The sequence below is a fragment of the Helianthus annuus genome, chromosome 15 (assembly GCF_002127325.2).
Source record: "Helianthus annuus cultivar XRQ/B chromosome 15, HanXRQr2.0-SUNRISE, whole genome shotgun sequence".
NCBI classification, from domain to species: Eukaryota; Viridiplantae; Streptophyta; class Magnoliopsida; order Asterales; family Asteraceae; genus Helianthus; species Helianthus annuus.
In genome coordinates this window covers 36,261,770-36,273,837 of record NC_035447.2, presented here as the reverse complement: position 1 = coordinate 36,273,837, position 12,068 = coordinate 36,261,770, and the positions used below count along the sequence as shown (strand labels likewise).

Here is a 12,068-nt window from a genome sequence, read left to right as displayed (position 1 = left end):
ACACCTTTAATACGCATCGTATAGGCCTATACGATGCGTATTATGGTTGGTTCAAACTTCTAGGTCAGTCAAAGGCTGACAATGTTCCCTTATAAAAAGTAATATGCATCGTATAGGCCTATACGATGCGTATTGAAGGTGTCGATTTAATTTTTTAATTTTGCAAGGTAGCTTTTTGTCACGCGAACAAAGAAGCAGCACTTTGGACATTTGTTGGTATTCAGACATCTAGGAAACATTATTTGAGAATACCCCTGAATTTATCGAAGTTGTAGAATGAGATCCTCCACTGTTAGGTTATCATCTTTCAACCTCATTTTCCCTAAATTTATCGATTCTGTTTTTCAACGGGGATGAAATGCAATGATTCCTCTCAATTGAATAGACATACACTTGCTTCATAGGACTCACTTGAATAGTGTTGGATGTAATAACAATATGTTTAGCATTCGTGCCTGCTTGAATTGCAGGAAGCAAAGGATAACGAAGATGAACATTGTATTTATCACGAAAGTACTAAACAACCGAGATAACAGCTCCGGTTTCATCAGCTGCATTTGGAACAAGAAGTCCAACAATTCGTTCATTATCTGTTGTTGTCTCAACAATATGAATGCACGCAACGAATTTGACAACTATGACAGCTTATTAAAAGTTACCCAGGCTCAAGGCAACCGCACTGGTAACAAACTGGTATTGCTAGTCGTTGATCTGGAAATTGAAGGAAAAGCACTCAAATACCGCCTTGGTAGTTGTTATCATATCCATTATCCCCTTGAGTCACAGATCCGATAATAGGGCCCACGGATCTGTGACTCCATAGGGCTCACTTGAATCGTCTCGGATGTAATAACAGTACGGTTCGTGGATGTAAATTGTTGGGGTGTAACAGTACGATTTCAACAATTCTTTTCAATAACCAGTAAGCAAATACCCAACGGTTCTCCAATTCCAGATCAGTAATGTAAGGAGAAGCGTTGAGATAATGGACATCCATCAAGCTCAAAAAGAAAACTTGTGTTTCCCATAGCCACCATTCCCATAGTCACAAACGATTGCGGTTTGTATTTCCCATAGCCACCGTTCCCATAGTAAAAAACAGTTGTGGTTTGCAATTTCCGGTTGTACCGCGAGTGGGCATAAGATCTGTGGGCACCATTGTCGGATCTGTGACTCCATGGAAGATGTGATTAAGGTAAGCGTGCCGTAAAGTTGCATCTCTTAGAGAGAGGCCTTTAAGTACGGATCCTACAGCTGCATTTGGAACAAGAAGTCCAACAATTCGTTCATTATCTGTTGTTGTCTCAACAATATGAATGCATGCTACGAATTTGAACGTGAACCATGCTTGTACAATATTATTAAAAAGAATGCACGCAACGAATTTGACAACTGTGACAACTTATTGAAAGTTCCTCAGGCTCACGGCAACCGCACTGGTAACGGAATGGTATTGCTGGTGGTTGTTCTGGAAATTGAAGGAAAAGGACTGCGATTCTGTTTTCAATAGGGACGTAATGCAATAATTCCTCTCAATTGAATAGATAGACACTTGCTTCATCGGACTCACTTAAATCGTCTTGGATGTAATAACATTACAGTTAGTGGATGTTAATTGCTGGGATGTGACTGTTCAGAAAGTAGAAGTCACTCCAATCTTTTCCTGGTCAAATCACACACTATAAAGTTTAAACTTATCGTTATCTAACTACCGAGTCACACCAATTCGTTGAAACCACACATTCGTGTGTTGCAGTTTGGAAAGATGACCGAATAGAGATCTGAATAACAAACTGTGGAGAACTTGTTTGTGTTATCCTTCTTGATGCAGATCCGATGATCTTCAAGAGAGAGAGGTTTAGAGTGATTTTTAGAATACGCTAAAATATGCGAAAATACGCTAAAATATGCGAAAAATACGCTAAAATATGTCAAAATACGCTAAAATATGCGAAAATACACTAAACTACTCTAAAGTACGCTAAAATATGTCAACATACGCTAAAATACTCTAAAATACGCCAAAATATGTTAAAATACTCCGAAATACGTTAAAATATGCTAGAATACATGAAAATATGCTAAAATACGCTGCAATATGTTAAAATACGTCATAATAGGCAAAAGCACGTCAAAATACGCAACTAATGATATTTCCACATGCGTATATATAGAACACGACACTATACAATACAAGTGCATTTCAAACAAAACTGTACGTAATCATAGAATACGATAATCGCACGCAACCGAACGTCACCGAAACGACGCATGTTGAAGGTATACGTCATAAAATGATAAAATATGCGAAAGTTCGTCAAAAAATGACACGTATACGCGTCGAACCGAGGAAAACACGATAAAACAAATTTTCAAATTATGTCATATACAATCGTATAGGCCTATGTTGTATCGTATATGGCCTTTATACGCATCGTATAGGCCTATACGATGTGTATTAAACTTTGAGTTTTCTCAAAAAATACCCCTGAATTTATAAAAAAAAACAGGGGTATTTCAGTAATTTTGTCGATTAATACGCATCGTATAGGCCTATACGATGCATATTAAACTATGAATTTCTCAATTGAAGGTGTCGATTTAATTTTTTAATTTTGCAAGGTAGCTTTCTGTAACGCGGACGGAGAAGTAGCACTTTGGACATTTGTTGGTTTTCAAACATCTAGGAAACATTATTTTAGAAAACCCGTGAATTTATCGAAGCTGTAGAATGAGATCCTCCACTGTTGGGTTATCATCTTTCAACCCCATTTCCCTAAATTTATCGATTCTTTTTTTCAACGGGGATGTAATGCAATAACTTCCATATCCCCTTGGAAGTTGTTACCTGTAATACCCCAAAATATGTAATTTACTTATATTACTTGAAAGTCTAGTCATGTATATTTAACCTAGTATGCTAGTAACTTGTTAAAAGGAATGTTAAATGGCAAAATAACCAATCTAAGATTTAGAGGGACTAGACTTGTTAAAAAGGGATGGAAGTTTTAGTAAAAAGAAATAAATAAAAACAAAAATTAAAAACACACACATCTCTGTGATGTGTGGATCGACCAGAGCAAAGAAGCAAGGGGACAAACCCTAACTTCATGAACTTCTCAAAATCAAAAGGGAATTAGGAGCCTAAATGGATGCATGAACTCAAATTTCGAATGATCTGAGCTTGTTTAACGATTGGTAAGTAATAATTTCTGTTTTGGATGGTTTGTAGAAAGTGGGTTTTAACCCAATCATGAACTTATGTGGAAATCTTGTGTAATCGTGAGTTAGGAATTCACAATAGATGGAGGAATTGGTTTAATTTCGATTGTTTGAGTGATTTGGGTTCATACCCACTTGTTGTAGGAATAGGTTAAACAAGATGAATTATGATATTATGTTTATGAAGGTAAATTGATACATAATCTGAATGTGATAGGGAGAATTAGATAGGATGAAAGAAAAGATGTGAATTTGATTTCTTCTTGTTAGATTAGAAAGGGGACATGTAGAATTATGCTATGAACACTTGTACCTTGTGCTTTGTTGATATTGTGCACACCAAGTGTTTGACAAATTGCCTCAATGAAAATGTTAGTCTTGCAAGCCATAACTTTAAGTAAATTGAATCTGTTTATGAATGCGTGAAGTAAATTGTATGATGTTAATCGATCGTTATGCGAAATTGAGTATGAAACATAAACTAAAAGAATGGATGGTTATGTGTAGGAGTTAAGGAAGAAAGTTCGAGTCAAGTGAAGCAACAAGAGAATCAAGACCGAGGTACGCTACTTGTACAATTTTTGGTTTTACTTTAGATATGTGTTTATCAATAATTGTGCTAATTTGAATCAAGCATGGTAAAGATATATGAATGGACCCTTCTCTTGAACGGGTCGAATGATGAAATTGTAAGACTAGAAAGATTGGCATGAAGTTCCGTTGGAACTCACTACCGTACAAGTATGAAAGAATGTAGTTTAATACAAGTCGTGAATGTCACGTTTATTTCAAGTCCGTAAGTTAATTTCTTGAGTTAAAGAAGGAAACTTTGTTCTAATGAGTTTTGATGTTGTGGTCATGTAGGTAAATCTCATGTCTAGCTATCAAGCTTTGCCCGGATCGAACACACCTCAAGCCCGTCAAGCGCTCCGCATTTTGTATAAAGTCAATGTCAAATTACCTAGTTACTTATGTCTATGCTTAGTACTTAAAACTAGTTTGGTCATGGTTGTCTTTTGAAAAGTTGTCGTAAGTGCGTACATAAACTTAATGGTTTCGAAACTAAAAATAGGTCATCTTTTGTTGTGTATGTCATGTCTTTTGAATGTTTGCGTAGAGTTTGAATGAAATTTGATTATGAAAAACAGGGTACCGCCCGTTTACAAATGGGTCATGCCCAAATTTTGTTAGAAAAGTATGTTGTCATTTAACAAATTTAAAGGAAAAATTATGGACGTTACAAGTTGGTATCAGAGCGTAGGTTTGAGGGATTCAAGCATCAAATGCTTGAACTCAAACCGGAAGCTCATGTGAAGAGTGTGTTCGACCCGCGGCGCGAAGCAAGTAAGTACCTTTAAAGTTGATTTTGTATTATGAATGAGTTGGTTAGGGAATGTTAGGAAAATCATCACGGGATGATGTGTAAAAGTTTGGGACGAAACGGACTGGTACGGGTTAAAACGGGTTGAACAGATGGCTGCAAAATAAGAAATTCATCAAAGTATGCTGGGCGTCACCGTAAGTTATGGTGACACCGTAACTTACAGTAGACACTGGGACGAAATTCTTCTGCCGTAAGGCAGTAGCCTTACACCGTAAAAGAAATAATGCCACCGTAAATTACGGTGACACCGTAATTTACGGTGGAGACTGTTTTCAGCCTTTTTCAATTGCGATGTTCTGCTTAATGTTTTCTATCATACGTGAAGTATTGCAAACGCTATAATAAGACTCTAAAGAATGATAGAATGCATGAATGTTAACTTTCAAAGGAAGCTATGTACTATTAGAATGATTATATGATGGAAAGGATGATTGAATGCTTGAAATAAAGAATGATGTTTATGTATAGATGACGGATACGAATGAGGATGAAGCCACGCAACAAGAGCGACTGAAAACTATGATCTCGGAAGAGATTGGAAGGCCAATGCAAGCAAGTATTCCTCATTTAGCCCAAGAAGTAGAAGGTCATGTGCTGGAAGTGGTAGAAACAATGATGGCGGGTAAGATGGAAGAGTTGAAGGGAATGATTAGCGAAGTGCAAGGAAAGAAAGGAACTCGCAAATGCACATACAAAGAATTTATGGCGTGCAACCCGTTACCGTTCAAAGGAGAAATTGATCCTATAGCATGCCAAAGGTGGATTGCAAGTACTGAAGCGGTGTTCATAAGGAGTCATTGTGAGAAGGAGGATCAAGTGATGTTCGCCACCGGTTTGCTACAACTCCAAGCTAAAGATTGGTGGGATGTTTATAGTAAAGAGATTGGGGAAGAAAAAGTTCAAGTCTTGACATGGCAAGAGTTCAAGGAACCTTTTCTAATGTACCACCGTCCGCAATCTGCCATTGACAAGATCCAAGAAGATTTCTTACATCTTCGTCAGAAAGATGAAACCATTGATGAAATCACCAACGTGTTCCTTGACAAGCTGAAGTTCTGTAAAGATATAGCAGGAACGGAAAGAATGAAGATAAACCGTTATTACGGTATGTTGAAGGCTGAATATCGGGAGTTCATAATTCCCGCTAAATGTGAAACTTTGAATGAGCTCATTGACTTGGCCCGAGATAGGGAGATTGAAATAAGAAGACAAGCAGAAAGAGGCGAAAAGAGAGTATCTGAAAATGTTTCTAGCTCGAGCCCTTCAAAGAAACCAAAATTTCAAGATCAAAGCAAGAAGGATAAGGCGAAGGGTAGTGTTCCGAAATGCAAAACGTGTGGAAAGTTACACACGGGGGAGTGTTTGAAAGGGAAGAAGGGCTGTTACAATTGTGGTCAAGAGGGACACCCATATTATAGGTGTCCTAATCCTTCAAGAACGTGTTACAACTGTTTCCAACCGGGTCATATTAAGGCTGAGTGTCCCAAGCTTCAACAGAAAACCGATAAGGAAGCAAGAAAGGAGGAAGCCCCAAGAGCTAAGGGGAGGATGTTTCAGATCACAACCGAGGAAGCGAAGGACCACCCGAATGTTGTATCAGGTATATTCTCATTGAACTCGATGCCTACGTACGTGTTATTTGATACCGGTGCCAGTAGATCGTTTGTATCAAGTGAATTAGTGTCACACCCCTCCTTTAAAATCGAAAGACTGCATGTACCATTAGAAGTAGAAATAGCCGATAGTAAGAGTTATTTGTTGCACGAAGTTTGTAGAGATTGAGAAATAATCATTGAAGACGAGAAGTTTGCCATTGACCTTATTCCCATGATATTGGGGGAATTTAAGGTTATAGTTGGCATGGATTGGCTAGCTAAACATCAGGCCGAAATTCAATGTGAGAAGAAGGTAATTCATGTGTTAACATCGGAAGGAAAACGAGTAAGCATACAAGGGGAAAGGAATATCAACTCGAAGCTTTGTTCTATAGTCCAAGCATACAAGTACGTACGAAATGGAAGCAAGGCATTTCTAACTTACGTGGTGGATACTAAGCAGAATACCCCTAAGATAGAAGAGGTTGAAGTCGTGAACGAGTTTCTTGATGTTTTTCCGGAAGATTTACCGGGGCTTCCACCAGAACGCGAAGTGGATTTCAAGATTGAATTGTACCCTGATGCCAAACCCGTAGCCAAGGCCCCTTATAGGTTGGCCCCAACTGAAATGCGGGAGTTAATGGTACAAATACAAGAATTGCTCGACAAGGGTTTTATACGCCCGAGTGTGTCGCCATGGGGAGCGCCTGTACTTTTTGTCAAAAAGAAAGATGGTTCGATGCGCATGTGCATCGATTACCGAGAGTTGAATAAGCTGACAGTGAAAAACCGATACCCATTGCCCCGAATCGATGATCTCTTCGATCAGTTACAAGGGGCAAGTTGGTTTTCAAAAATAGATTTGCGGTCCGGGTACCATCAGTTAAGAGTGCGAGATGAGGATGTGGCGAAAACGGCTTTTAGAACGCGATACGGGCATTATGAGTTCTTAGTAATGTCCTTTGGATTAACGAACGCGCCTGCCGCGTTCATGGATCTTATGAATCGAGTTTGTCGGCCCATGTTAGACAAATTCGTTATAGTTTTTATCGATGACATCCTGGTTTATTCCCGGAGTAAAGCCGAACATGCATGCCATTTACGTGAGGTTCTTGAAGTACTTCGCAAGGAGAAATTGTACGCGAAATTCTCAAAGTGTGCTTTTTGGCTTAGAGAGGTACAATTTCTCGGTCATGTGATTAATGCGGATGGTATCTTAGTAGACCCGTCAAAGGTGAAAGCCGTTATGAAGTGGGTACCTCCCAAGAACCCAAGTGAAGTAAGAAGCTTTTTGGGTTTAGCAGGCTATTATAGGAGGTTTATCCAAGACTTTTCTAAATTGGCCTTGCCGTTGACCAAGTTAACCAAGAAGGATGAGAAGTTTTCATGGGGTGCAGATCAAGAAAGGGCGTTTCAAACCTTGAAAGAAAAGCTGTCGAGTTCCCCGGTACTAACCTTACCAGATGGAACGGAAGACTTGGTGGTGTTTACGGATGCGTCACACCAAGGGTTGGGATGTGTTTTGATGCAAAGGGGTAGAGTCATTGCCTATGCTTCTAGGCAATTGAAGACACACGAAAGTAATTATCCAACCCATGATTTGGAGTTAGCTGCAGTAGTGTTTGCTTTGAAGATATAGAGGCACTATCTATACGGTACGAAAAGTGTTATTTATTCCGACCACAAAAGCCTTAGATACTTTTTCGAGCAAAGGGAATTAAATATGAGGCAGCGAAGGTGGTTAGAACTTCTTAAAGATTATGATTGTGAGATCCTTTATCATCCGGGTAAAGCTAACGTAGTAGCCGATGCCCTGAGCCGAAAGGATTACCCGCCTCCAATTCAAGTAAAGTCCATGAAGATGGTAATTACACCTCGATTTCTCGAAATGGTTAAAGAAGCCCAAATCAAGTCACTAAGCGGAATGGATTCTAAAAAGGAAAGAACAAAGGGGTTTGTGGATAAATTCGAAGAAAGATCCGATGGAATTAAAACCATGTATGGTCGTATTTGGATACCTCGGTTTAGCGAAGCAAAGGGTGTATTACTCGAAGAAGCTCACAAATCCCGATTCTCGGTTCATCCTGGAGCTACAAAAATGTATTTGGACTTGAAGAAAAGTTATTGGTGGCCCGGCATGAAGCGTGATATTGTCAAGTATGTTGCCAAATGTTTGACATGTCTGCAGGTAAAGGCAGAACATCAGAAACCATATGGGAAGTTGCAACCGTTAGAGATTCCGGTATGGAAATGGGAAGAATTGACGATGGACCTAGTGACCAAGCTTCCTAAGACAAGGAAAGGTCACGATGCTATATGGGTGATCGTAGACCGCCTCACCAAGAGCGCGCACTTCTTACCCATTCGGGAAGCTTTCTCTTCTGAAAAGATGGCGGAGATCTATGTTAACGAGATAATATCACGACACGGAGTTCCTGTATCTATTGTGTCGGATCGAGATACCCGATTCACATCTCGATATTGGCAAGGTTTTCATGAAAGTATGGGTACAAAATTACATTTCAGCACCGCCTACCACCCCCAAACGGATGGTCAGTCCGAGCGGACCATTCAAACACTTATCGACATGCTGCGAGCATGTGTGATAGACTTCGGGGGAAGCTGGGATGACCACTTGCCGTTGGTGGAATTTTCGTACAACAATAGCTACCACAACGGCATTCGAATGGCACCGTATGAATTGTTGTATGGAAGAAAGTGTAGAACTCCAATTTGTTGGGGAGAGGTGGGACAGAGAGAAATTACACCCAATGAGGTAGTGGTTAAAACTAACGAGAAGATCGATCTTGTGCGAGCCCGTTTAAAAGCGGCTCAAGATCGACAAAAGGCCTATGCAGATCAAAGGAGGCGACCCATCGAATTTCAAATAGGTGATTATGTGTTATTAAAGGTTTCCCCATGGAAAGGTATAATCCGTTTCCGTAAGCGAGGAAAGCTAGGTCCCCGCTACATAGGACCTTTCAAGATTGTAGCCCGGGTTGGGGAGGTAGCATATCGGTTGGAATTACCGCCAACTTTGGATGGAATACATGACACATTCCATGTGTCACAATTGAGAAAGTGTTTAGCGGATGAGACGGCATATGTGCCCCTTGACGATATTGAGCTGGATGAAAAAATTGAATTATATTGAGAGGCCGATAGCTATCAAGGATTCCAAGGTAACGCACCTTCGGAACAAAACCATAAAGCAAGTCTTGGGGCAATGGCAACACCGGAAAGGATCAGACCTTACATGGGAGCTAGAAGATGAAATGAGGAAGCTCTACCCGACTTTATTTGGTACGTATTAAGGTTTCGGGGACGAAACTTCTTTTAAGGGGGGTAGACTTGTAACACCCCAAAATATGTAATTTACTTATATTACTTGAAAGTCTAGTCATGTATAGTTAACCTAGTATGTTAGTAACTTGTTAAAAGGAATGTTAAATGGCAAAATAACCAATCTAAGATTTAGAGGGACTAGACTTGTTAAAAAGGGATGGAAGTTTTAGTAAAAAGAAATAAATAAAAACAAAAATTAAAAACACACACATCTCTGTGATGTGTGGATCGACCAGAGCAAAGAAGCAAGGGGACAAACCCTAACTTTATGAACTTCTCAAAATCAAAAGGGAATTAGGAGCCTAAATGGATGCATGAACTCAAATTTCGAATGACCTGAGCTTGTTTAACGATTGGTAAGTAATAATTTCTGTTTTGGATGGTTTGTAGAAAGTGGGTTTTAACCCAATCATGAACTTATGTGGAAATCTTGTGTAATCGTGAGTTAGGAATTCACAATAGATGGAGGAATTGGTTTAATTTCGATTGTTTGAGTGATTTGGGTTCATACCCACTTGTTGTAGGAATAGGTTAAACAAGATGAATTATGATATTATGTTTATGAAGGTAAATTGATACATAATCTGAATGTGATAGGGAGAATTAGATAGGATGAACGAAAAGATGTGAATTTGATTTCTTCTTGTTAGATTAGAAAGGGGACATGTAGAATTATGCTATGAACACTTGTACCTTGTGCTTTGTTGATATTGTGCACACCAAGTGTTTGACAAATTGCCTCAATGAAAATGTTAGTCTTGCAAGCCATAACTTTAAGTAAATTGAATGTGTTTATGAATGCGTGAAGTAAATTGTATGATGTTAATCGATCGTTATGCGAAATTGAGTATGAAACATAAACTAAAAGAATGGATGGTTATGTGTAGGAGTTAAGGAAGAAAGTTCGAGTCAAGTGAAGCAACAAGAGAATCAAGACCGAGGTACGCTACTTGTACAATTTTTGGTTTTACTTTAGATATGTGTTTATCAATAATTGTGCTAATTTGAATCAAGCATGGTAAAGATATATGAATGGACCCTTCTCTTGAACGGGTCGAATGATGAAATTGTAAGACTAGAAAGATTGGCATGAAGTTCCGTTGGAACTCACTACCGTACAAGTATGAAAGAATGTGGTTTAATACAAGTCGTGAATGTCACGTTTATTTCAAGTCCGTAAGTTAATTTCTTGAGTTAAAGAATGAAACTTTGTTCTAATGAGTTTTGATGTTGTGGTCATGTAGGTGAATCTCATGTCTAGCTATCAAGCTTTGCCCGGATCGAACACACCTCAAGCCCGTCAAGCGCTCCGCATTTTGTATAAAGTCAATGTCAAATTACCTAGTTACTTATGTCTATGCTTAGTACTTAAAACTAGTTTGGTCATGGTTGTCTTTTGAAAAGTTGTCGTAAGTGCGTACATAAACTTAATGGTTTCGAAACTAAAAATAGGTCATCTTTTGTTGTGTATGTCATGTCTTTTGAATGTTTGCGTAGAGTTTGAATGAAATTTGATTATGAAAAACAGGGTACCGCCCGTTTACAAACGGGTCATGCCCAAATTTTGTTAGAAAAGTATGTTGTCATTTAATAAATTTAAAGGAAAAATTATGGACGTTACATTACCATATCATATGACACATGATAAAAGCGCTTCTCTAGACAATCTGGGATTTTGTTCCGCTTTAGGGTTTCTTCATCACCTATAACAATGTCGATAAATGTTGACCGGAACACGCCGCTTAAATCTCAGTTATGTCTCATTGCATTATGACAATACTGACAACGGTGCTGGTATTTTCTCCCACTGTGCAAACTTGAAGAATCTCACCATAACACATTGTAGACTAGTGGGCTTGAATGGTTTTAATATATTTCATCTTGGACTATCTAGTCTAACACTTGAAAATGGATATGATCGTGTCAAGATCTTTATCTATCATGTCATCGACCAACTGCTCGAAATCTCTTTCGTTTCTCGGGTTCGCGTTCGACACAACACGCCAAAAAATAAACTTCAAAAATTCAGTGCCTTGATACGCATCATATAGGCCTATAAGATTCGTATTAAGCCAGCCGCCAGACAATACCTGCACCTGTCAGTCTGCCAAGTCTTTTACTTTATTCAATACGCATCGTATAGGTCTATACGATGCGTATTGAATTGGAAAAGTGTGTGGATAGATGAGTTGGGTGTGCCAATAGATTCGCCGATTTAAAATCCAACACGTATCCAACTTCAAAGTTTTAAAATTGGATAAACGATTAAGGGGCTGTTTGGCAAATTCTAAATGGGTAAGTGCTGAACCAGTAACAGGTCTAAATCATTAAGTGTTGAACCAATAAGAGGTCTGAACAATTAAGAGTCAGTATAATGCTTAACCGTTAGAGGTAAATGTCTAACCAATTCAGATAAGAAGTCTTAACCATTCAGACTCAGTATAATGCTTAACCAATCAGAGGCAAATGTCTGAACCATTAAGTGCTGAACCAGTAAGAGGTCTGAACCATTAAGAGACTCA

At 38.8% G+C, this 12,068-nt stretch overlaps 1 protein-coding gene and 1 long non-coding RNA gene across 2 annotated transcripts; both read left to right on the top strand.

Moving 5' to 3' along the window:
• Positions 1-3,062: 3,062 nt before the first annotated feature.
• Positions 3,063-4,329, top strand: LOC110903001. The gene is made up of 3 exons (XR_002571587.2): positions 3,063-3,198; positions 3,730-3,783; positions 4,087-4,329. It is a non-coding gene; the product is annotated as an uncharacterized LOC110903001 (long non-coding RNA).
• Positions 4,330-5,074: 745 nt separating this feature from the next.
• Positions 5,075-6,388, top strand: LOC110901339. Its single transcript, XM_022148172.1, has one exon. It carries the CDS (start codon positions 5,075-5,077, stop codon positions 6,386-6,388), a length of 1,314 nt encoding a protein of 437 aa, XP_022003864.1.
• Positions 6,389-12,068: the final 5,680 nt, after the last annotated feature.

Bases quoted from the DNA above. Each gene is read 5' to 3' on its own strand.
- LOC110901339 (XM_022148172.1), top strand. From the start codon at position 5,075: ATGACGGATACGAATGAGGATGAAGCCACGCAACAAGAGCGACTGAAA.